Genomic DNA, 25805 nt, shown 5'->3' with positions numbered 1-25805 from the left:
GAAACCAGAACGTTTGCTCGAAAATAGGAAACGAATTTTAAGAAATATGGGCCCGTTGAAGAGAGGAAAGAGAACGATGCCTTTGAAAGTAAGCGAACCGGCTGTATCTGCCATTTATCCATTTACTCCCTTTTTACTTGAAATGCCTGCCCAGAGAGCTTTTAAACTCTCCATAAACGAACTGTAACTACAAATTATTTTACAGCGTTTGATAAAGGCTTTAATTGACTCTCCTTATCTATCTCGACCAGGCGTGTTCTTCAGCTCAATCCAACTGTTTCCTTTGGAAATCACATTATATTTTTTACGCCCTCTCAGCACTGATTAGATGGTTCAAGTATTTCTCTTAGTGGACAATGATATCGCATGCTATAAATATGAGTGAAGAGGGTAATGAGTGATTATCGCCTATCGGTTTTATGGCGTATCGTGATAGTGAGAAAATTCAAACGGAACATGAGCAATTTTTTCTTGATCTCAGCTCATTTCTGCGCTTTTTGGCGTTGCCTCAAAACTTGCTTTATTTACAGTTCAGAATTGTCAAAACCATAAAATAGCGGAAAATTTGTGATTAATTGTCTCTCTGCAAGTGGGTCAAATTCGCTTTCTCACTATTTCTAATGACAGTGGCGATAAGTGGAAAGTGATGATTCTGCTCTGCAGTTCTCATCTATTTGGATTTAATTAAGATCGTTTTGTTTTCCAAACTAGTTTTTTTTTTTTATATTGGAGTTTCTATCTAAATATGAGGTAAAGAGCATATTATGTCTGACTCACGAGACACTTAACGGATTCTTGCGCCAGTAAAAATATTTTATACATTTCCGCGTGATGGTAAACGAACAGTTTCCCCGACGAGAAAACGGCAATCTCCTCCGTGCAACGCCAAAGTGTAGTTTCGAAAGGGAAATCCAGAAATGCATCCTCAACAAGAAGTGCGATAAATAATTTCCTCCTACATTAAATTATGTTAATAGTAACGTGCATCCTGCGTCGTGTATTTTAAATCAATAAATCCTGCTATTCATTATGGTAATTATTACTCGAACGTAAAGGCGCATTATTTCAAAATTACTTTAACAGATCAAAAAACATCAAAACAAACTATTGGAGAAAACCAGTTCAAACCGCAGAACGATTATTGCAATTTGGGTGAAAAAAACAGGTAATTGTGGTGTATCTACACTGGTGTGTTTCTTTTTTTCTTCAGAATCAAAGATTATAAATTGATTGAACTGTTCCACTTTAACAAAGTAATTTGTTTCTGCAGAGATTAATCTCCATTATTAGCTAATTCAATTTACCGTCCTTTCGACTGACCATCATGCCGAAATTAATTAGAAAGTGTCATAAAAATCTAATTAATTATTCACATTTGACATCCGCATTTCCGTGTCCGCGGCCACAGTCCTCGTGCGACCGGGATCATACGTTACTGCGTTTCATATAGGAATATCTTCTTACGTGTTAACGAATGAACCTTAGCTATGCCTGGAAAGATCGTTTTTGGACGGAACGACGTCTCCGAGCCTGCGAGCTCGGGGTGATCCGCTGGTGATCATCCGTTCTTCGATCGCCTCCTTTGAGGACGCGCCACACTTCGCCCCTTCCTCCGCGCCAACCGTGAACGAAGTGAGAGTTCACCTCGTCAAAAAGTGAAATATTCCCCTATAGGTGTCTCGTCCTAGGACAATAAGTCATTATTGTCGGAGCATTTCACTTTAATGAGAATAAAACTGACTTAAATTGCTGTAAATGGGATATCATCAAGGATTTCCGTAAATAAAAGTAGAAACTTGAGATTTTATAGGTGAATGCATGTAGAATTTCTGTTCTGCTTAAAAGGTGTAAACTTGACCTTAAAACCGTCGGTGTTAGAACTTGTCATTAAACATTTAGATTAAACAGAGACTTTTTGGTGTATCCAATGTAAAATTTCGTGCAGTATTTCATCCGATAATTCGGGGTATTAAAAACTTGGAAAGCTCGTGAACTTTGGTTGGTGGAAGCACGTTTTACCGCTTACTTTCCATTAAAACCAAAGTTACTGCTTACGCAGGTACTATGACTACTAATACGCATATGTTGAAAGGCCGGTCCATGTACCCTGTACGTCTGTGCACCCACACAGCAACTCCGTATATGGACTAACAACTTGCACCATGTTATACATTGGTAATGAGGTAATAAACGATTAGACCAACAATAACTCGAACTGTTTCCGTGTAGTTAAACTTGACACTCTTCAACAATTTTAATACGAACTGACTGATTTAAACTCGATACGCCTTGTACAATTCCATTAAGGAAATAACCATAAAACGTAATTAAACAATAGCAGTCGCCCAACTACGGAATCGCACTTAAATTATCCACGATATGTGCATACCCAGTTCACATCATTTGATGCTAAAAAGGTCATAAGAAATTGATATACATAAGTAGGAAACTATTCAATTTTTATTAATCGTGGAGATATGGCTTGTGGCGTTTAATAAAATTCCATTCTAGGCCGCTACACGTTGGAAATATCTTCTGTAATACAATTTCGAAGCTCACCTTGCCTAGAACTGTATGCGATCTCGTATACGAGGTTTGTCCGGAAAGTTCGCATAACAGTGAAACAAGAAATTTCTTTTACGTTCAATCACGTAATTCCGTTTGGTCCTCTTCAAAGTAATCTCCCTGAGACACAATCCACCCGCGCCATCTTCGTTTCCGCTGCTGGAAAGCTTTTGTCTCGAGAACAAAAAGCGCGTTCAATGGCATGCTGTGAAGCCCGGATGGAAGCTGAAGAGGGTGGTGACTTGCTCCATTGGGCAACTACCGGAGGTGAGTCTTGGTTTTACGAGTTTGACCTGGAACTCAAATCCCAAAGCAAGGAACAGAACCAAGCTGCGGAGCCAAGGACGAAAAAGTCGAGGAAATCGAATGTCAAAACAGTGTTGGTGGTTTGTGTCGATTGTCAGAGAACCATTCGCCGGGAATTCGTCCCTCTGGACCAGACCGTCCATGGAAACTTCTACATTGATGTCCTCAAAGCTCGCGAGGCTCGGCTTCGACCGAACTTGGCCCGAGGGAGGCGGAGGCTTCTCCGTCATGACAATGCCCCCGCGCGCACTTCCCTAGTTGTGCGTGAGTTCTTGACCTCGAACTCCATTGCCATGACGGAATTCACCGGATTTGGCGCCGTGTGCCTTTTTCCCATTTCCCAAATGCAAGATGGCGCTTCGGGGCATTTGGGCGCTGTGGAGACCGACCAAGGTGACGCGGCAAGGGAGCCAAAAGACCTCGAAACAGAACACATCTAAAAACCTCCCTAGCTGCGGAAACGAAGATGGCGCAAAGGTGTCGTGTCTCGGGGGGGCTATTTTGAAGGGGAGAAAATTGAATTGCCCGATTAAACGTAAAATAAGTTTGTTGTTTCGCGTTCGTGCGAACTTCCCGGACAAACCTCGTATCTGTTGCAATAGCGGCGGTTTACTTTTTCTTTTTTTTTTTTAACTATGTCTAGGGGGTCGAATTCCAACAGCAGTGTGCGACTGACGTTGTGAAAAGTTGTGCCAACACATACCTGATGCAAGAAAAATGCATTAAAGCAACTGTTGCCGAAGTGGATCGCACTTGGACCTACTTTAGTTTTTGTTTCTGCCATTTCCAATCGTAGAAATTAGCCATCAGAGACCCGCCGAGGCATGACAAAACATGATTTAAAGTGCTCGTCGACTATATTTTATTTTGCGCCACAAGACATAAGTTCAAAAGAGTAGGTCAGCCAAATGGAAAAATTGCGGATCATGCACATGCCATGGAAGAATTTCACCTGCAATGGCTGAAAATTTAATTGCGGAAAAGGGGGAACTTGATTATCTGTAACAATCGGATCGTCCGTGGGCATTACGTGGAGTACCAAACGAATGATTTGCGTTGATGATCTCTGTGCCGATTTCAGCGTACACAGGAAGATTAAGCCATCTCTCTAGGTTAATGTTTATGGTTCATAAAGTTAATTGAACATAAATCTGCATTGCTATCTCGCTTACATATGCCAGCTAAAAATGGCTCTACCTGCAATTTATTTCTCAACTTATTAGAATAATGTTCTAATACTGTTAGGAATGAAAATGTGGTAAATTGGCCATGATACTAACATTTTACCGAGTCTGGGTCTGCAGGTTAGCCGCACTTACGGCGGTGGTGTGCAGTGGGTTAAATGTTACCTTTGCTGCGCAAACGCCCGGCGTCAAGATGAATTCGAGAAACTCTAAAAACCTCTTTATAAAATTGAAGTCTATTGTTTACCTGTTTATAATAAACGCATTTGTTACGTTCGGGGCAGGCCCGTTGAATAACAATGCAAGACAATATGCCTTGATGTCGCATAAATAAGTCCTTCAGGAATTTAACGGTACCGTTGGACAGAGCGTTTCAAAGAACTGAATGACGACCTTTTCCGGCGATTGATATTGTGAGCAACGAAAGCCGTCAGGATATTATGTATTCCTGGGAAAGCTGAATTATGTGAGCAAAAAATATGTTAATCGAACGTGCAATGTGAGAACTGCGGAGTCAAACCTCAATTAGAAATGCGAAGCTTTTTTTGCCTTTAAAAATCAGCAAAGAGGCTTTAAGGGACAACGCGTTTGCTAAGACTGCTAATTGAGACGAAAGCTCGTTCGCGCGGAGGAAATAATGCTGAGGGAAGCATTCGAGAAGTGGTTGTAATGATAAAAAGCTCGAATCTGCACTCTACGATTTAGCATTTCATCGCGCAAACTTGAGTTTCACCGAGTACCACCGACTGGTAGTGTCACACGTGCCTAAATGCCACTTACGAGTCGAATGAAGTACCTCGTCCCATTAAAAATACTACGCAATAATGCTAATTAAAAGATACCATCGTAGCGTTTTATAGAACAATCAAGCCCGTAGAACTAAGGCGACATTTCGAACATGTGAACCGCTTTAGCGTAACAATACGGGACGTTTTAGATAAAATTCCCCCATTATCTTCCGTAGAAATAATAAAGCAGTTTCTGCATATTTTAAGTATCCAGTCAATTGGGGCCTCATTAAATGCCCATAAATCATAATAATTCATAATAATGGAGCGAGGCTCGTTTTTGACAGCGATATGGAAATAACGTTAATTTTCTCTCTTTGCTGGCAACAATGGGCTTATATGGTTCATAAACGAACAACTGTTATTCAACACCATTGCAGAGCGTGAAACTAGTCTGATCTCTCACGTGTGAGCACGCACAAAGGGAAACTGATCGTGATTCGGTGGAGACTTCGTAATTTCATGGTGGTACTTTTCGGTACATTCTTCCATAAAACTGAAACCGACGAGGAATCATTCAGTACCATCACATTCGCAGTTAAATGTACAGTTTCGCGTCCCTTTTTAAGGCAAGTCGATCGATCTTTAGACGAGTTCACTCTCGAAGCAAAGAAGATTGACAATTCTGAAAGCAGTGGCTCATTACAGGAAGCAGGGGTCATGGTACCTTTATTGCGTTGTCGGTGATGTGACCCGATACCATCCCGGTTGGTACTGAAATGGTAGACGTTGAGTTATGTACGTTTTGGCGCGCAAGATGAGATCTGGAGAAAAACAATCGGGGGATTTTGATGGTACTTTCAGAGCAACGACCTTCGCTAAAAGAATTTTTAACGCTCATTGCGTTTCCTGTGTATCGTAAACTAGAGTCTGAAAGACATTATAACTTCCATTACTTTCTTTTGTTACATGCTGTAATTTCTAATTGCCTCAGCAACACCATTCGCCTATGCGATAATGTATTTTAGGTATAAATAACGTATCCATTATGAGACGTCGTATAATGTGCGCATTAACGGGGGAGGCCTAAAAAATCCGCCCGGACACTTCCGGTCTAGGAATGTTCGCGTCGTTTGAAATTCCTTTCGAATCTGGCCCGGGGCACTTGCAACTGGACAACACGTACGCAAGGCGAACTCGCCAGGGGTTTGTCGAGAACGTAATGGAGGAGCATTGCGAATAAGGCTTACGAACGCTGTCGGGAAGGAACATTTTACTTGACGGTGAAGGACGAAGTTATTCGACACAGACGGTGCCGAAAGTGCTAGAAAACGTGCCTTGCAACAGCAAGACAAACGTAGAAATAAAAAAAGCCACTTTCCTCAACTGGAGTGAAGTTGCGGAAAAGAGAACATAAGCTAAATTCGACATGAAGGGCAGTTTACTAATGATTTCCAACGACTCCCTCGCTGAAGAGAAAACTGAGACATTTCCTTGAGTCCACCCCACTCCAATCGAACTCCTCAAACTTCCATCAAGATATGTTATTTAGCTCTTCTGATCGCCGGCCGCGATCATCCGACTCGAATCTCATAGGGCACGTATGGAACGGGCTGCAGATGCAGCTCAATCCGCTCGTGGCGCGTGTTAATCGCAATTCGGGACATTTCCAGGGAGCAGTGGGCGCCACGGGGCGCTGTAGACAGGGCGATTTTGAGTGTGCCAACATGTTGCCACGCTGCGGTTAATGCTCGCGGCGATGACACGAGGTAGTGAAGGACTTTTATGTGAATTTATCGTGAGTTAATGGTTTTTCTGCGAAGATTGTGGCAAAAAGCGTGTTTGTTTTTTAGGTTTACGCAGTGGCGAACGTGTAAACGAGAACGACTTGAAAATTTCGGGAAGGTGGAAGTATTCGTTAAAAAAATTTTAGTTGAGGTACAAATATGCCACTTCGTCGAAATGAGCACACTTTTGTATTTTGTAAACGTCTCAAGTAGTTTCGGAAATATTTAAAAAATTGCAATTTTTTAAGGAAATTTTCACACCCTGTATTTCCGCGACGAAGCATTTCTGGGTTATAGTCTACGTAACAACATTACCTTCATTTTGGCTGTAGAATACGCTCCCGAAGTTACGTGCCGCACTTAGGAAACACCCTGTATATACAGTGGTGGCCGTAGAAATAGGACCACCGCTGGTGCAATTTTAAATATGGAAAAAAGTTTATTGAAAGTTACTCCATCGCAACGAAGCATTTTTGGGCTATGTGACAAAATTACCTTCGTTTTAGCTGCAGAATACGCTCCCGGAGTTGCGTGCCGCACTTAGGAAACACCCCGTATATATAAAAACCCTTCATAAAATTTAACGTCCCTTCTCCTCTTTAAATGCTCAATTTTCCTTCGTTTCCCAATAATCCTATTATGATATGCTATTTCCAACGACTGCCTGAATGGATATTATGCCCGAACAAAATGGTTTACCACGTAACCACTGGCGGGTACTGTTAACTTTAATAATAGCCCATCAAAGTTAATTCATGTGAAAAATGGTTGGCTGCATGCCACGAAAGAAAATAATAAATATATTAATATGTTCATAATATTACTATGGAATTTTGTTGTTATGGGGCAATTTTTCTGATCGGGCATTAAGCAATATCGTGAATTAAGTTGCTGCTGGGACTACCGTTTGAAATGAATGGTGGGGGCTTAATGGCGGGCAGCGTTATCGCTTCGTTTCGGACTAATTTGTGGACAGTGGGTTAGTTTCGTCCAAAACGAACCGCCAAAGTGTCCATAAAATCAAACAGACAGCTAATAGCAATTTACCGTTGTCAAGATCAGCATATTTTCAATTTCGCATTTCCGTTATTTAAAAAATGCTATATCCACGTAAATAAATTACCTATTTATACCGTGCCTTTATAATTTATAGCTTAAATAGAATGGAAAATTGGATTCTGCGTTACCAAAAGGCGACTTTTTATGGTGGAAAGCACAGCGGTTGAGAGTTGATTAGAAATTTTATGACAAAACGAAATTTATTTGATCAGGGGCCCTTCGTCCGACGTTCACACGACGAAAGGGGGAAACGCCCCGCTTTTTTAGGGCTACCTAGATCAGCAGCCATACAGGGAATACGCGTGGGTTGGAACAAGTCCATTTCGAGTGAGAGATTCGTTTTTTTTTGGAATAACGCTCGGACACGTCAATTTTTATTTTCGACCTCTTTTTTTTTTCATCGTGAAATCTTGTATACAAGGTGACCCCAAAACAAGTTACCACCACCGACTTGACTTTCATAACCGAAACCGCCAATTTTTTATTTCCTCTTTGAAATTCTTCACCGAATTCTAGGTGTGTTTCCTGCAACATGCCCTACTCCTGAACTCGACAGTTATCGAGAAATTTACGATTGTACATATCAGCCCCTAGACCGTCTCAGGAGTACAACTGCGAAAGAATGCGGGGTCAATTGGGGTAAACGTGAACGACCCCAAAAATATAAAAATCCGAGCATCAGCGTTTGAAAAAGGGCGCGAGGTCGTTTACTCAACTTCTTTACTCAGTTTTTCATTTTGTTATCAAACTTTTACACATTTTTTGCACCACACACATTAAAAAACTTTAATAAAAAACTTGAATTAAGTGTTCGAATTGCTGAGCCCTAACCCCTCAGCAATAGGCAAAAGCCTGGCTGGAAATTCTCCTAGCACTTCAGCCAACGTCCATGGCGGGTTTTGCTGCATCTCGGCCCCAATTCTGTTCCTAGATCCTTCAACATTTTGTGGTTTGTTGAAGTAGATTTTGGATTTCAGCTAACCCTATAGATAAAAATCTAATGGGGTTAGGTCTGAAGACTCGCCCGGCCATTCGATAAATCTTCTCCTTCCAATCCATCCGTCTGGAAAAATATTGTTAAGGTAATCTTCTGCTGTTCGTGGATGGTGTGGGGGCGCTACCTCTTGTCGGAACCACATCGCACCTGCTGGCACGTTTGCTCTCTGACCGTTTGGGTAAAGTGCAGCCGATCTGGGTATCACGTAATTTTGGACTAAATAGTTTCCTGACTGAAGTGTTCCCTCAATAAAAAAGGGATCCACACTCGAGGTACCCATAGTTCCGACCGACACGTTTGCTCTCTGATGGAATTTTGCCTGACTTCCCATCCTCCGTTATGAGATTTCTGGGCCCGATGTCGTAAATTTTGCCTGTTTACTGCACTGTTCAAGCGAAATGTTGCCTCGTCGGGAAAAACTAATTTACTTAAAAAAAAATTGGGAGAGGGGGGGGAGGGGGGGGCATTGCATCTGTTCATCGTTGTTTCGCAAAATTATAATCTGCGATCGTGGTCATCTTCAATAAGTTCTTGAGCCAAATGTACTTTGCCCGGGTGCCACATATTCTTATGTAAACATTTTAGAACTGAATACTTATATACTGACTGTTCTGCAGCTAGTTGTCGAGTTGATTTGCGAGAATTCTCTTGTAAATCGAGCAAAACGTTAAATTGTATGTTTTCTGGAACTGTACGATGGTCGGTTTTCTAATTGTCCCTTACGTGACCAAAGTCTTTAAATTTTTTTTTCTACCTTACTGACAACCGGACGTGTAATCAACCTCAACGGGTATTTATTGTTAAACAATTCGCACACTTCAGGTTGTGGTCGGGACCTGTCGCTGAATCTTGCCACAATCAGAATTTGCTATTTGTTGCTTCTCCATTAAAGGCGTCGTTCCTTCGAACTCCACAACAGCACTTTTACTTATTTGATATTGAATCCTCACACCGTTTCCGTGTGACCGAACGGGACGAATCAACAATCACAAATTCAATAAATGAATAATTGAATGTTTTGCTCGATTCGCAAAAAAAACCCTCAAAAATCAAGTTGATAACAGTTAATGGTCAACAATTTAAACATTTAATTTAATTTGTTATTCTGTTTTTTTTTTATTTAATAGGGACAATTGGGGTAAACGCAAACGGTTTTCACACTTTTCAAATTGCAGTTTGGTTTTTGCATTTAAATAACTTTTTCTTGTTACAAATTAAATTATAAATAAATTATAATTAAATTATAAATAAATTATAATTTAATATTATATAATAATATATATATATATATTATAAATTATACTCCCTTTAAGGTGACGACGAGTTTTTTTTAATAAAAACAATATATTTGTATAAAACTTTATTTATACTGTCATGAATCGTGTTTACACTTACCCCTGACCTGTCAGGGTGATTGTAAATGAGTAACTTTTCACCTGCACATATTATTATTGTAAATTGCTACTTGTACAAATGCGACCTGATACACCTTGCTAATAAACTAATTACTTCGGTACTCTCCTGTGCTGGTAATGTCGACAAAAATTTATGTGGAATTCTTTCAATTGAGTCACATGATCTGGTGGTACTCCTACAATTTCATCTACAGAAATGTAGCCAACGTCACTTTCCTTAACAATGAACAATGTTTTACATAAGTCCCAGGGCTTCAAACCCGTGGTTTTTGTTTCTATTAAATCACCAAAATCTTCAACTGCACGAACGTATTTGAACGTGATGGTGTTTCTTGTTCTCCCTTTGAAATCGACTAATACAAATCTTCCTTTCGAGAGATGTGAAATATCATCAAACTTTCCAATGTCTGTACAATCTTCATCCACTGTTTCATCCCAAGTATCTTCATCACTCTCGTGGAGGCTTATCTCACTTTCATCATCCGTCGATTCTTCCTTTTTGTTTCTTGTTTTCTTTGGTGTGTCCTCGTTTCCAAAGTACTTTTTTAAAGCTTATTTGTCGCTTTCGACGCTCTCAGGTCTTGGTTGCGAATTTGGTCGTGTCTTTACACCCAAAGTTGCTTCCAAATATTGTTCGCACTTACCCCGAAAACTCGTTCACATCTACCCCGCTGATACAAAAACTTGGGGTAATTGCACAAATATTTCCACTCTTCTTTAATGCATATTTCAATTATTTATTGTTAAAAACTATGCTTTGCCCCTGCTCAGCCGTATTGCACTTCATAAAGTACGCTTGCCTTATGAAATGGGGATTCAAAAGGAAATAAATTGCGACAATACTGAATCAGCATGCGCCGACCAATGGGGAGCGGCAAATGTGGTGCGAAAAATTTGCAAAATTTGATGAGAAAATAAAAAACTAAACAGACACGCTGAGCAAAGAAGTTGAGTAAACGATTTCGCGCCCTTTTTCAAACGCTGATGCTCGGATTTTTGCATTTTTAGGGTCGTTCACATTTACCCCAATTGACCCCGCATTCTTTCGTAGTTGTACACCTGAGAAGGTCCAGTGATTGATACGCACAATCGTGCATTTCTCGATCACTGTTGAGTTTAGGAATAGGATATGTTGCAGGAAACGTTCTTAGAATCCGATGAAGAATTTCAAAAAGAAAATAAAAAATTGGCGGTTTCGGTTATGAATGTCAACTCGGTGGTGGTAACTTGTTTTGGGGTCACCCTGTATACAAGATTTGACGATGAAAAAAACCGCGGTCAAAAATAAAAATTGACACGTCAGAGCGTTATTCGAAAAAACGAATCGCTGAATTTTAAGTGAATTTGTTCCGACCCACGCGCCCTGACTGTACGGTTGAAATTGTTACATTTTTATTAAAAAGTGAGCATTTTTTACTGTTATTATTACACACAAAAAGGGGGTGGCGCCCGACTTGCGTGACCCCGCATCCCCATTTAAAAATCCACCCCAACAAGGGTCACTTTTGCTCGCGTTCATCGCTATTTTTAGCGCGCGAATTATCAGTTTCCGTCAATGAATCTTAACGATGTTTCGGAAGATTGTCCACCAGGCGATTGCGTTTGGTCCATAAGCGTCCCGGCGGCTGCGTCGCGGACGCGCCGCGCGTCAGCTCCACGCCTGATCATTCGTCAACAGGAACGACTCAGTCCCGCATAGGAAATTTTAAATAATCCTGAGATTGCAAGAGAACAAAAAAAAACGCAATGAGAAGCACTATAAATAAAGTGCACAGACGCGATGTTACGGTTTAGCTACTCTTTCTTGCGTAACGTTCCATCAAGGCAGTGAATAAATCGAAGGAGCGAAGGAACATACGATGTGATGTTCACTATTTTTTATGTTCACGTTTGGCCAAAGTGCCCAAGGACACTATGTATCAAACATTCATCTCAAGTGACGCAGAGCAGACAAACCCTTATTAAGTATTCATCACGGTAAAGCCAAATTTATTTATTGACACGTCCATCCTGATGGGAATATTGAGTACAACTCATTTACATCCACATTCGGGCCATAAAATATGATTTTTTTGGGCACAATCGACAGTCAAACAATTTATTTATTTATTATTTATTTTTTTTTATTATTTTTTTTTTTAATATTTTTTTTTTTTAGATATCTTAAGCCAAATTTACCTTCGTATAAGACTAATTTGCCTTCTATTCGCACAGCTGCAGGTATTCATTCACATGTGCTCGTGTAGAAAAACTTCGTTACCGCTAGTCTTGCCTACTACTACTATCGACATATCAATTCTATTGTCATTCAGACACGTTTTTACAGCTCGCTGCTTGGGTAAATCCCAAACTTCCAGTTCACATACGTAAAACACTTCAGATCTACAGATTAGAATTATTATGTTGGGAATATTTCATTTGTCGATTCCGGCTCGGTTTTCAGTTTTTAGGTGTATTTTTGGTCATCACGTGAGAATGATTCATTTTCGGCCTCTTCGTTCTGGAAAAAATCCGCAGAAGAGCATTTTGGAGCTTTCCCTGTGCACTCTTGAGCTTTTCCTATGCATTTTGTACCTTTTCCAGGGCATTTTGGATCTTTTCCAGTGCATTTTGGATCTTTTCGTTTTGGCGTTTTGTTTAATTATTAAAAACAAAAAAGACATAATTAAAACCCAAAATGTGGCAGTTTGTGAAACAGACATGAAAAATGAGCCCCCAAACCGCCATTCAACCGCATTTTTACCATCAATTGTGGGGCCCTACCACCACCTACTTGAGTCACGTCGATAAGTCTCATAAAGTGAGCAATCGAAGATTTTTAACTTCGGGACTCAAATCAGCGTATACAGTGTCGGGCAAAATCAGGGCAACTTCCGAAATTGTTAAAAAACATATTTTGGCAAAAACTGAATCTATTTTTATGAGTACTATTCCTGAGGTTACCTATAATTTACTTACGGGTTAGAGAAGTTAAATAATTATTGTAAAGAATCAAATTAAAAAAAACTTTATTCGTCCAAAATCGAGTGCGACAAAACTATTTATTTAATCAAATTAGTACTTGGCCCAATGCCCCTTATTTCCAATCACTTGCGCACATCTACCTGGCACGGAGGAAATTAGGTTGGTAATTATTCGGGGATCCACGGAGTCCCGTGCGTTTTCACCCTCGTCAAACGACATGTCCTGATTTGTGACATTTTCTGAGTGGGCCCTTTCCCAGCAACCTCCCAAAGATTCTCTATGGGGTTTAAGTCCGGAGCCCGCGCTGGCCATTTTAATACATAATTTTTTTTTGCACGAACCACTTTTTGATCATCTTAGCTGCGTGCTTTGAATCATTCTCATGCCGAAAAATAAGCTTAGGAGCCATTTCGCATTCAGGATGCGGCATCATGACGTGATCCAGTACGGTTTGATACACAAACCTGTCCATTTCGCCTCTTACCCCATATATTGCGCCCATTCCAACAGCGGAGAAACAACCCCAATATTCCCCCCTGAGTGTTTTACGGTGGTATTAACATGCTTTGGGTTGAACCTTTGACCTTGGGAGGACGTATGCATTGAGCCCCATCGCTTCCACAGATACAAAGCTTGGATTCGCTTGAGAATAGGACCCTTCTCCGTTGGTGGGGAGCCCGATTTCGATGATGGGTGGCAAACAGCATTCTAGCCTCTTTATTTTTGTTTTAGAAAGGACTGGTTTTTCGGCTGGTCTTCTTTTTTTAATCGACCCTCTACTAATCGACATTGTGTTGTCCGTGAAGGAACATTTGTTTCCCCAACAGATGCGAATAGTTGGTGGGCTGATATTCTTGGAATCTTTCTACTCAACCTCTGCAGACGACCTCTATCCAACTTTTTGGTCGTTTTCCTAGGTCGACCGCTACGGTTTAGGTTCGTGCCAACCCTGCGTTCTCGAATTCCCCCCTCAATCGTTTTGGAAGCTACGTTTTTAACGTTTCGGAAATAAGCTTTTGCGATTTGCCCCTGTCGGGGGCACTAATTATTTCCCTTTTAAGACCAACTGAATAATGAACCCTCGAGACGTGACAGCGAATGTTACTTCGACAAAGGATCAAACTAACGCGGAAAATAAAGCATTTTCAATGATGATTTGCCGCCATTTTGTCGCAAGTATTTTTCCTGCAAAAATGCTTTTTGTCGACTTGCAGCCCTCCGAGCAAATTGTTAACGACTTTAAGCGTAACATCGGCAATAACGAGCTTCATCTTCGGCGAAACATTGTTTACTTAACGCACATTTTTTGAAAGTTGCTCTAATTTTGTCCAATTCCGTACCTCGATGCCATCTTCGGCGTCGACGTTTCTTCAGAGCTGGTACTGCTGAAATTGTACTGCAATAACATGTAGATAATCCACGTACGGTACTAAAATTGCTCACAATCAGGAAGCAATAATTCGATCGGACTCATCAAGTAAACCAGATGCCTAAACGTAATAAGCAAATCGATTATTTGATCCATCAACCTGCATTGCTAATGTTTGCAAAATCATACAAATCTGAAAGTTGATGATGATATAACTTATAGTAGGTTACGCATTTGTTCGAAGATGATCCTCGACATTTCTGGCATTAATAAGAACTCCACTCGTCAGTTATAGATTTTTTTCAGTCGAGCATTGTTAATGAAGTGCCCACAAGAAGAGTTCTCGTGTTCGGCTTGAGCGGTCATTCAAATTTAGGTTAAGATACCATTTGACTTGCGAGCATTTTTGCTCCGAAAGGTCTTTACTACTCCACTTTCCAAATAAACCGACTCGCACGTACCTTTTCTCAATATTGAGGATCATAGTCCTTGTCCGACTGGCAGTACTAAATCGCTCCTTTGGAATCACAACACTGAACAAGCGCAATTCGTTGGCATCGCGTAACTTGCGGTGTGAATGCGGCCGTAGCTCTCACTTCTGATCACGAAGAAGATTCAGAAGCTACTGACGGAAGAAATGGAAGAATGAAGAATTCAATCTTCCTGCGCGGTTCTGCTGACCGTCGGAGGCAGGCCAGCAGTGGACTTTTAAATTTAGAGAGCGCTTTTGGTCAGATCAGTTGCAGAACAAATCATTTCGGATACGTTGTGACATGGTTTTGTTGCAAGGACTTGAGTAAAATGACTAAACGATTCGAAATGTATGAATGGGTTCGATTTGAATAGGTCGATTGTGTAAGCTACCGATGCCAAGATTCAAAGATATGATTTTGTATTATGAACCCAATCTGTCCGCTTTCCGAGCCGAATCGGATTCGTTTTCGACGTTTGCACGAGACATTTTCGAATAATTTCCCGTTTGGGAAATTTCAGCTCAGACGATAAACTCGCGTCCCTTAGCCGATTCTAACGATATGAGGTTCGATATATTTGAAAAAGGACCCGAAGAAGTAAAATATAAATTGTCATTTCGAGACCTGGATGCGTGTGCGTTAAAGTGACATTTGCGTTGCATCACGATCGTGTTGACCCGTGCCGGAGCTGGAATAGTTCCGGTCAAGGAAACATCGGTGAGGGAGATAACCCTGTATTTCATACGAGCACGTATCGCTGCCTCAGAGCGACCTGCCGGAAGGCAAATCGGGACCGATCGAACCACTGGAGGAGACATAGTTTTCTTCATTCCTTCCTAACAAAGCAACGTCCAGCCATTTTCCTTCAGAAAAATTAGTACCTAATAAAATCCAATAATTAGTCGTCCAACAATCGATCCGCTAATTGTCATTTCATTACGAGTGTCTACGATAAAAATATCTGAGCGTAGAGCTGACTGCCGGCTAACAAGCTTTTTACCCGAAGCTACAGGCAAGAGATTTCCCCTAACCCGAACTAACCAGAAAACTGAAAACAATCTTTCTAATGAGCTATCTTTCCCGGGAAAAGATAAATTGCGTGGCCTCTTTAGATACACTTCGCATCAGATTTACGAAGTAGTTATTTCCCTCGAAGAAGTCGAAGAAAACAGGAACTGGTTCCGTAATTAGTGCATAATTGTTCAAATAGTTTACTGACCACCATGGTTGAGGAAACACACCAAGGTTCAAGGATTTCGTTTCACAAGAAGCGTGAAGCGCAATTATAGGGAGACGTTTGGTCTTATGGCGTGCGTGTGTCTGACTTAAACGAACAACACAGGGAAGCAAGAAAGAAAGTCAATTTTTTGCCAAAATGAGTCGAGTGCCGTAAAGCGCAATTAAACGTCAGTAGAATTAAGGCGCGATTCCAAGTTCGACCTGAACAACTCAGACCCGTCGGTCCAAACGTCGGTTTCGAGCCTTAAAATCGATGTGCACTGCACTGTTCAAAAGTCTTAGATATTTAACAAAAATTTCAAAGTAATAAATTAACTCCATGTCTCAGTCTTATACGCTGATGAATTTACTATTGACCGGGAATTTTCCAAAGCTGCATTAAACATGATATGTCCTGCCCTAAGAGATCTTGCTATTCTGGTTAATTAACGCAAGTGCTAAACAGATTAGACTAAAACATAAGAGGCGTATTCATTATGAATTACAATTATTCTCTGATATTCTCGTTTTTCAGATTGATGTAATCCGGTGGTTGTCCTGAGAGGAAATGACGAAAGTGGCCAAGAATTATGCATTTGTAATAAATACTTCTCGTGAATAGTAACGACCGACGGCTAATGCAGATGTATATACAGTGTGTTTCCAACGCGCCGCATGAATATTTACACGTCAAATTTTTTGACCCGCCTGTACTTCGGCAATATACTTGAAACTTGAAACGTTTTCAAGTTGTCGCTGCTGATGGGGCCGAAGAACGAAACCAAAAGTACGCGTGATCCTTCCGGCAGAGCCGAAGGGAGGTGCTTCCGCAAAGTGGCCGCTGGGATAGTTCTGGACCGGATTATCGCGTTGGAACCACCCTGAAGTCGCACCGTCAGAAATTCTCGAGAACAACCTTCCTAACCGTAGCTAAGGTTTTGCGGTAAAACCGCTAATTTGCAATATCGATAAACGCGATCGCAAACATGACCGAGCCGCCAACAAGACATTACGTCGTACGAGTGGTACCAGCTCAGTCCCAAAAAAAATCGGCGCTACCACGTGGACTCGGCTTTAATAAGATGCCGATCTCAGCAGTCCTCACTCTCCAAGTTTAAGAAAATTACAGTGAAATCCTACGCGCCGTATAAAACCCCCCTGTATATGACGAGATATATTGTCATTTCAACAAAGTTGTCTTGAATTTATCTTCAATTACGGGGGGCAGTTATGTGATGATGTATTATGGAGCTCCGGCAAGCAAGAAATTGCTTAATATGGGCCGATTAAGGTTATGTGTTGAAGTTAAATAATTGGACCAGAGGGGTATGATTGGAAGGTCGTAAAATCATTTAGTTCAAGTCTTAATAGGTACCTATTGGTTACATTAATAGGAACCGATTTATCTGGACATTCTGACGAAACAAAAGGAATATTTAGTAATAACGAGGATGGCGCTCGGAGAAAAGAAAACGTGACCTTTGCTTTAAAGCCATTTGCAATTAATTCATTTTAACAAGACGAAGAAAAGCACAGAGCGATTTAGTAAATGCGTGTTAAATGAAACGATAAAATTGCTCAAATTTTAAAAATCTGAAGAAGAACCACCGTTGGTTAAATTTGTTTTAATAAGTAGAAAGCTAAGGAATGATTTCTTAATTTACTATTGAAATCTACAGAGTGGCACTTCTTCGGGAATTAGGATCCATTTGACACCTCGAAGGTTTTTCACGGATTCGCGCGCTAATGATCCTTTTTCCAAACCTTGAAACGTCTATTTAATTTCGAAGATGTTTACCTCTCTTGCATGATTTCCGCATTTGCCCGGTTACATTGAGCTGCAACTAAGCAAATATCATCAGATTGATTTGAAATATTCAAGCCGATTTCGGCCCTCTCTTCGTGAACTGCCTTGTAATATCAGAAGTTTCACATAAGGGGGACATGGAAACAAACATTGCGTTTATCTAAGACATTCTATAGGCAAATGTCCGCTCACTATTCGTCCGTTTTTTTAATTAATTCCTTGATGAACATAATTAAAATGGCCCCCGATCGCCATTCGAGTGGCCCCACCTAACGGTACAACTAGGAAATTTGAAATTATCTCTACAAATGCCTCGTGGGTGACTCGTTGTTATAGATTTTTGCCTATCGATTTTCTTTACTTTTCTACTTTCCACTGCGATGGTACGTAAGGGGCGATTTGTTAATATTAGATGGGAACAAAATTTATATCTGCTCAGAATCAACCTTAATACTGTTTCATTGTTTAACGCCAATATCAGAGACCATTCTTCACAATATGGCGAACTGCAGCTTAACTGACCTTGATGTCGCATACGGAGCCCATGGTACGGGTCTTTAGTTTTTGATCTTGGAAGTACCTGGGTGCGCATTGTGGAAACCTCAAAACAAATTTCTACCACTGTGTCGAAATGAACTACATTCCGAAACTGTTTTAACGTCCTAGCTGTGCGGGAATGCTGCGAATTTGAAAAAAAAAAAATTTTAATCGTTTTTTGAACGGTTTAGTGAGTCATTGACGACTCCAGTTAGAGATCGATAATTTCAAACAATAACGCCATCATTATTGAGTAAGGTTCTGTCTACAAAAGTGATTTGATCTGAATTAATAAACTATTTTTACTTATCTGCCTAGTTGAAGGCATTATTTTAAAAAATGTTCATTTCATTTCGTTCTACGCGAGCAAAAAATGACTCCTTTAAAGTAATAACGCATTTAAGAGAGAAAAACATGGGCAGATGCGTACTTGTAATGTTGAATAGAACCATCCCATAAACTCGTTTTTGGTCTGATTTCCGCTGAACGAGGTTGAGCTAAGTATGTACTGTCAACTTTTATTTATTAACTAATTTGCGTTGATTCGAATATATTTGCAATCTCATCAGTTTCTAATTTATTATCCGTTATTGCGGTGTTGTTTCGATATTATCCCATTAAGTCTTTGATGACCAATATGTCCAAGAAATGACATCATTATCACGTCATCTTCATGTTTGGATGGATCTATTACGTAATTTTGGAGGAAGCTCATCTGGAAAAAAAATTGGAAATACATTTCGTTGACATCCCTGTCGCTTAGTAATGATAAATGCCCCCTAAAACAAAGTTCTCTCGAATCTACTTGGTACGAACCACTGTAATTTTGGTCATGTTAAAAGGATCAGTATATAGGTGTGCGAGCAAAATTATCCTGTTTTCTGTCGGAACCAAAGAGATAATTAGATTTTTAGAAGAGTGAAATTCTAAAACGAAGAGCTAAATAATTTTCTTAGTTACAGTGAGAAATTAGCTTCCACCAAATTATCAAGAAAATGAAATGTAAACTTCACTTTACTAAAATATTAATTTAAAACACACGCATATGTATTGAATAAAATTATACGCAAATAATCAGAATTAAAAACCATTTTAAATGAGATATCACTCAACCTTTAATGCCATTTAAGATTCTAAAGTTGAATGCACCCCAACGAAGGGAGTAGTCTAGATGAGTTTCTATTTGACGCTAAAATGTATTCCCCTTGCAAACAAAATCAACGTGTCGCGGCAATTTTCTATGTTCCGATCGTGATACAAAACAAGCCGGGTACAAAGTTTTGAATGGTACACCCTATATATATTAGCTTGAAATGTGTCTTTTTCTCCGTCATCGAATATTAAAGAAAACAAGTTCAAATAAAAAACCGCGCTCGTACTATTCTTTGGAAACACAAGGTTCCAAGGGCGTGTGCAAAAATTGTTTTCTCATTCTTTAGCCTAAAAAATGTAAACAACTTCGTTATTGAGCATCATTTTTTATAGGCGCAAAAAATCCTAAAATAATGAATCAGTATGTTGTGGTATGCAACATCACTTTTTTGTTCTGCCTGGTGGCGGCATCTAGGTACCATGCATGGTACTAGTAGTTTAATGGGGACAGATCCGTTCTATCGCGCAATGCTCGGTTTAACTATTCATTTCTAGATTGCGCCACAAGAAACTATAGACGGATACTTGGCGTAGTGACATGTAGATGGCACTACGGCACGTTTTAAGCAACTCGATACAAATAAGTCTTCTTCGCGTGTTTATTCGTAGATGGTTACTTTATTATTTTATACCCCTAATTTTTGAAACGGGCGAGGTCCAAACACTGTTATTTAATATGTGTCATAGTCCTGAGCGTCAATTTTAAGACGACGTAATTAACTTGGCTAATAACGATTATGTTTCGACTTTTGAACCCAGAAAAGTTTGAAACCAAAGTAACTGAAATTTCTTGACTCAAAGATTTTATAATTTTTACCAAAAAGCGGTTTTCGAAAAACTAAAGGTCTACATGACAATTTTATGTTAAAAATTAGTTAAAATTTCAGATATTCCGATTTCAACAAGATTCAATTCCGTAGCAGCCGTAAGACACAGTATTGTTATGCCGCAGTTAAAATTCGAGTCGGACACTTTGGTTTTTTACACCCAAAAATCAAAGTTGTCCAATTCGAATTTTGATTGTGGCATATCAAAGCGGTATCGTACGCCTATTGCGTAACTTAATCTTGTTGAATTTGGAACAATTTAATTCTTACTTTCCTTTGCGCAGAATTGTTATCTACGCCACCAGTTTTCTGATTGCCAAATTTTTATAAAAATCGTATACATTTTCAACCGAAAATTTTCAGTTATATTCGATGCTTAAGATCTTGAATACTGCGAAGGAAAATTCGTTTATGTAAACGTGGATCGTAAAGTTTATTGGCACTTTAAAGTAGGAATTAGTGCAGGTACTGGTAAATTTTGCAAGGGAGGTTTTGAAGTTATCGCTTGTTCTGGTCAGTTTTATTATTATTACTTTATGTAAAATTGGAATGTAGCGCGTAAAAAATAAAATGTCTCTTTTTTTAAGGATTTGGGTCGAAGCAGGGAGTATATGGCGGTTACTGCGTCCTCTATTCGCCGATAGTTCTACTAACAGTTGCTGTGATTTGACGACTATAACGGAACCTAATCTACATCGGCGAATGTTAGAACATTGCTCAACAGATGGAGCTACAGTCGTTTTTTTAAATAAATTGTTGAATATCTGAACTGACCCTTTTATTTTTTCTTTATAAACTGCTCTTCAGTTGAGTTGCTACAAATTTCCTAACATCCTAAATTTTATTAAGAAGCGTTTAGCTGTTGCGTCAATGTTATTTACAGATTTACATAAAAGTCTAATAATTCAGAAATCAGTGGCATAGATGATGATTTTGTTAAAGAAAAAAAGAAGACATGAGTTGCTCCAATTTCAACGAGATTCGATTCGCAATAGACGTGTTTTTTGGCCCAAAAATCGAAGTTGTTCGATTCGAGTTTCGACTGCGGCACATCAAAGCTGTACTGTACGCCTGCTGCGGAACCCAATCACGCTGAAATCGGAGCGCTCTATTTTCAAAATTTTTTTTGGCCCAAAGTCATCCTGTACGCCAGCAATTTTCAGCAAACAAAACCCTTCGAGATGAAGCGCACATTGCCGATTTTTTTCGCAAAAAACTTCCGACCAGAAAATTTTTTTCCCACAAAATTTCTCGTCGCTTCAATGATGTTTTTCATAAAGAAATCTGTTGTAATCCTAAAAGTACATGCATCATTAACTTCACATATGTGCTGTGAAAAGAAGAAGTGTAGAGTCATGAAGGTAGATGGGTCATTAATGGCTACGAGCATTACTGACTTGATAATGATAATTACAGAAATAATTTACGTTGTTTGTGATAACACTATGATCGATAATTATTTCTGCGTATAGTAACGACAGCTGGTCAGAAAGGTTTGTTAAAATTCAAAAATTACCAAGTGTCTCTGTCTATTGTGAGGATTTCTAAACTGGTGAGCTATTGCCAGGCAAAAAACTACAAGTTCGCAATATATTTCACGCCAATATAAACAGCAAATTCCAAAGCAGCATTTTAACTTATTTACAATAGCTTTCTCCTAAATTCCGTTAATAATCTGATAAATTAAGCAAATAATAATGAAATGGATTAAACAATCGCTAATATTTTTTCGCACTTATCCATTATACATGGCACGAATCACAATCTTTATATACATCGTTGGAAGATCACGATAATGGGGAATTTCATTTTCATAAATCAATTAAATTATCGTTTTCATTTTTCTGTGATTCACACGAAGATTATAGGTTTTCCTTGAAGAGTGAATAATTACTTGTTCGGCTATCTCATACGAGGACAAACCATTGGGTACGCACTTGAAATCAAATTCAGTTAATAAACTGGGAGATGCCTCCTTGCGACGATTCTTATGATATAAATCATCGAACAAAAGGCATTTCATCTAATTTGTGTTGCTGATTAGCATTTAATTTATATTATTAATATAACTATATATTTAAGATACTGTTAGTGGGCTGAGCGTAACACGTAGCGGTCTCCTTATTACCGCGTTAAGGCTTCCTTATGAATATTAATCAAAGCCTAATTTGGACCAACCATTATAATAAATAGTTCAGCGGAAACAATTTTTCAGTAGGTATATCAAGTAATATTGAGTCGATCTATAATTAACTTATTTGAATAATCTACTTACCTAAATCCTCCCGAACTGAAGCCATCGTCCCTCTCACACTGTGAACAGCTACAAAACGAGTACTGCGAATATTGTGATGTGCATTCACTGAACTCATCTTTGTCGTGGTTCCTCTTCGTGAGTCTTGTTAAAGTTCGAGTTTTCGATGTTACAATGACGGCCCAGGTTCGATGTAGGAAGAAGAGCACCTTACTGTTCCTGTCTCTCGTTCCTCCACTATCAACTGGAATGGATTTCGCTGAAGAACTCGTTGACACCCCCATTTTGTCTCGTGAGGCCGCTTACGTCGTCACGCGAATTCGATGGAGGAATTTCACTTCTAAAAGGATAAATATGTCGAGAACCAAGTTTGAAAAGTGGACCGAACACGAGCTGCGACACTTCGAATTAATTCTCTAACAAACTATGATTTGTTAGACGGTTTTTTTTATGAATCATAAACAAAAAAAATAACGTTAAAGCGTCGAATGGTTTACGTCGTACCATTATTCTCTCCCTAAAATCGTTATTTACCTTTTATGATCATTGAATGCAGCGTGTTATTAACCGTTCTAATGGCGGTGCGGGAGCGCATGTTCTGCTGAATGCCGCCCGAAGGATTTCGCACTTTTACGGGAAAAATAGGGCTTCCCGTCGATTTCCTCCTAAAAACGGAAAAACTTAGCCTAGGAGTCTTTGTCGGTACATTATTACGTTATGAGCAGGTAAGGGATTTTCCTGCTGGCGTGCAACAGAGCGGACTTTATCGGTGCGACAAACCGTTCACGACTCTCTTTTAATGGCCCAATGAATTTTTTCGATTAGGAACAGTCCGATTTCAAAGCAGTCAAAATGCGATAAAAATTTCACGTGATTTCGACGTCATTCCCTTCAGAGCTTTCTAGTCACCACAATCAAGAATCCGACCCGCGATAGGTTCCCTCTTCTTCTCTTCTTTTTCCTCACTGTAGACCAGCTGAAGACATAGTACCGGTTCAAAGCTCCAATCTAATCCTTCAGACCTTCTCTAACAGCGATTTTTTTTCTATTATTTGTATGCATACTAAATAAACCACATAACTATACACACAAGACTTGAAAATATCAACTGAGTGGAACGTCTAAAGTGGTCGTTATGTTCCTAGGCGTTATTTGCTTTCAATTACGGCCTCATAAATAAAATATTACCTTCGCCAAAGTAAGTGTGCATTTTATTTATCGGCGAGAGACTTGTGTGATTTTAAGAGGTTGTTGGTCTTTGCCATTAATATCTTTAATATTCCATTGTTTGCGTATGTCTCCAGGGTGTTCTGGGCAGTAACGATTTGAATATGACCCCTTTTCGTAAGGAACTAGCATTTTACGACTTCGCAAACTTACCGATTCCGAAATTTCGGTCAATTTCCAGAAGGGCAAGTTCGATCCTGTGCCATTTTCCAGTCCAATGTTAATTTGGCCTGAATGATCATGAGTCGCGTGGTGCACTGGATGAGTTTCCCATGATGACATCGAGTTGAACTTGAAGGCGAAGCGGTGTGCCTGAAAAACATTATCAACGTCGTAAAAGTGATTTTATGTCTCATATCATTAATGCATAACCGTTAAGAGATCAGCTCCTATTTAAATGCAAAATTCTTCTTTTCTTTATTTTTTTTAATTGTTCGCCCTCGGATATTGCCGCTTCGAGATTTTGAGGACGGACCTCATTTGCATACCACGTCGACGTCGACAAACACCGATCCTGGCGAAAACTGGCTCGGACAAGCCATTTTGTCATTATATGAATATAATTGATTCAATTAACAACCCGAAGATTTGCATGTTGTAGCGGAACTCTCCGGGGGCAAGAATCAGAGTTTTAACCGCCCTTATTTGAAAATTATTCACAATGTCGTTTTCATGAAAAATCAGAAGGAAACAATCCGCGAACTTTGGCAGTTATTAGTGAGTACCTTTGTGTGTACTCGATTATTCGCTCAAGTACTATTACACCTTGTTAGTACCTGACGCGTGGCTAACGAGCAGACGATGACGCCAAGACAATAGTGATGACGGTATAGTGAATTTTTAACCCTCGTTTGCACTTTAGGTCGGTGATGTCTTTAGGTTTTTGCGTAATAATTTCCCAAATTTCCTCGACATACAGGGTAGCAAGTTCACATTTTTTCTAACGTATATCACGTACGTGTTCGGTCAAATTTTCGATTTTTTTGGGCCATGTATGTACTACTTGTATCGAAAACGGTTCTTGACCGTGAGTCTATTGGCACTTTTTTATGTCGTGCAGTACCATGACTCCCTGTATAGCTTGGGCAAACGCGGTTATGAATCCTTCTCGAATTTTTCAACCACCGGAGGCCTGGGCATTCCTGTATGCAGGGTGTCCCACTTAAAACTGTGATCGAAGGTTACTCAAAAACGTTTTGTGAAAAAAAAGTTTCAAATAAGAGTTGTCCGGTAAAGAGGGGGACATGTCATGAAGGTAGTGACTTAGCCAAAACGTCATTTTAAGGTCATTTTTGGGGCACCTTCTTTTTCAAACGGCGACCCCTAATTCTTTTAGCAGACCCTTGTAGACCTTCAAAAAACGAATATTTTTCATTCGAGCAATGTTTTTATTTGACGTTTTGCTGCGGTTGTCCTTGATTTTTGTCCAATTTTCGAAATAGTCGAAATTATTGCATTTATTTCCAAAAAAGTTTTATACATATCCTGTTAAAAGCTCATAGAAATCCCCCTATCTAATTAAAAAAACATACATTTTTTTACCTCCTAACCTCCTCCTAACAGGATCTACAGGAAATCGATATTCTTTTTTCGACAATCGATCTCATTTTTTTGGGTGAAACCATTCAAAAATTATTCTTTTCATTTCAAAATTCAATGACTGAAATGGATCGCCGCACTTCAGCGGAAAAATTAGAAATTGTTTTTATTAACAGAGAGGCTGGAAGAAATATTCGTTGGGCAGGAGACCTTCATGCTGAAATACTTCTGGAGGGAGGATCTTCCCCCTTGGAGGACTTTCAACGGCGTCATTAAAAATTTCGAAAAAGCAAAAAGTTGAAAAAAAAAAACACAATCGCTCTCGAAGTGCAACACGTGAAGCCAGTCAAATGGCGATTCTTGCAGCTGTTGCCGTCGATCCCCGTGTATGCTGCCG

At 39.6% G+C, this 25805-nt stretch overlaps 1 protein-coding gene across 3 annotated transcripts in view; it reads right to left on the bottom strand.

Annotated features, from left to right (window-relative positions):
- Nucleotides 1-23307, bottom strand: part of mwh (multiple wing hairs) — a 37537-nt gene extending 14230 nt beyond the window's left edge. For 2 of the 3 annotated variants that reach the window (XM_066303193.1, XM_066303194.1), the window contains exons 1-2: nt 23177-23307; nt 22664-22982 (exon numbers count right to left, since the gene is read on the bottom strand). In XM_066303193.1, coding sequence (XP_066159290.1) covers nt 22664-22926 — 263 coding nt within the window. In that variant the 5' untranslated portion in view covers nt 22927-22982; nt 23177-23307. Of the gene's footprint in view, nt 1-14835; nt 15052-22663; nt 22983-23176 lie in introns of those variants that run through there. The other variant, XM_066303196.1, reaches the window with a different exon arrangement.
- Between the last annotated feature and the right edge of the window lie 2498 nt (nt 23308-25805).

The sequence above is a fragment of the Euwallacea fornicatus genome, chromosome 4 (genome assembly GCF_040115645.1).
Source record: "Euwallacea fornicatus isolate EFF26 chromosome 4, ASM4011564v1, whole genome shotgun sequence".
NCBI classification, from domain to species: Eukaryota; Metazoa; Arthropoda; class Insecta; order Coleoptera; family Curculionidae; genus Euwallacea; species Euwallacea fornicatus.
This window is presented reverse-complemented; position numbering and strand designations above follow the sequence as displayed.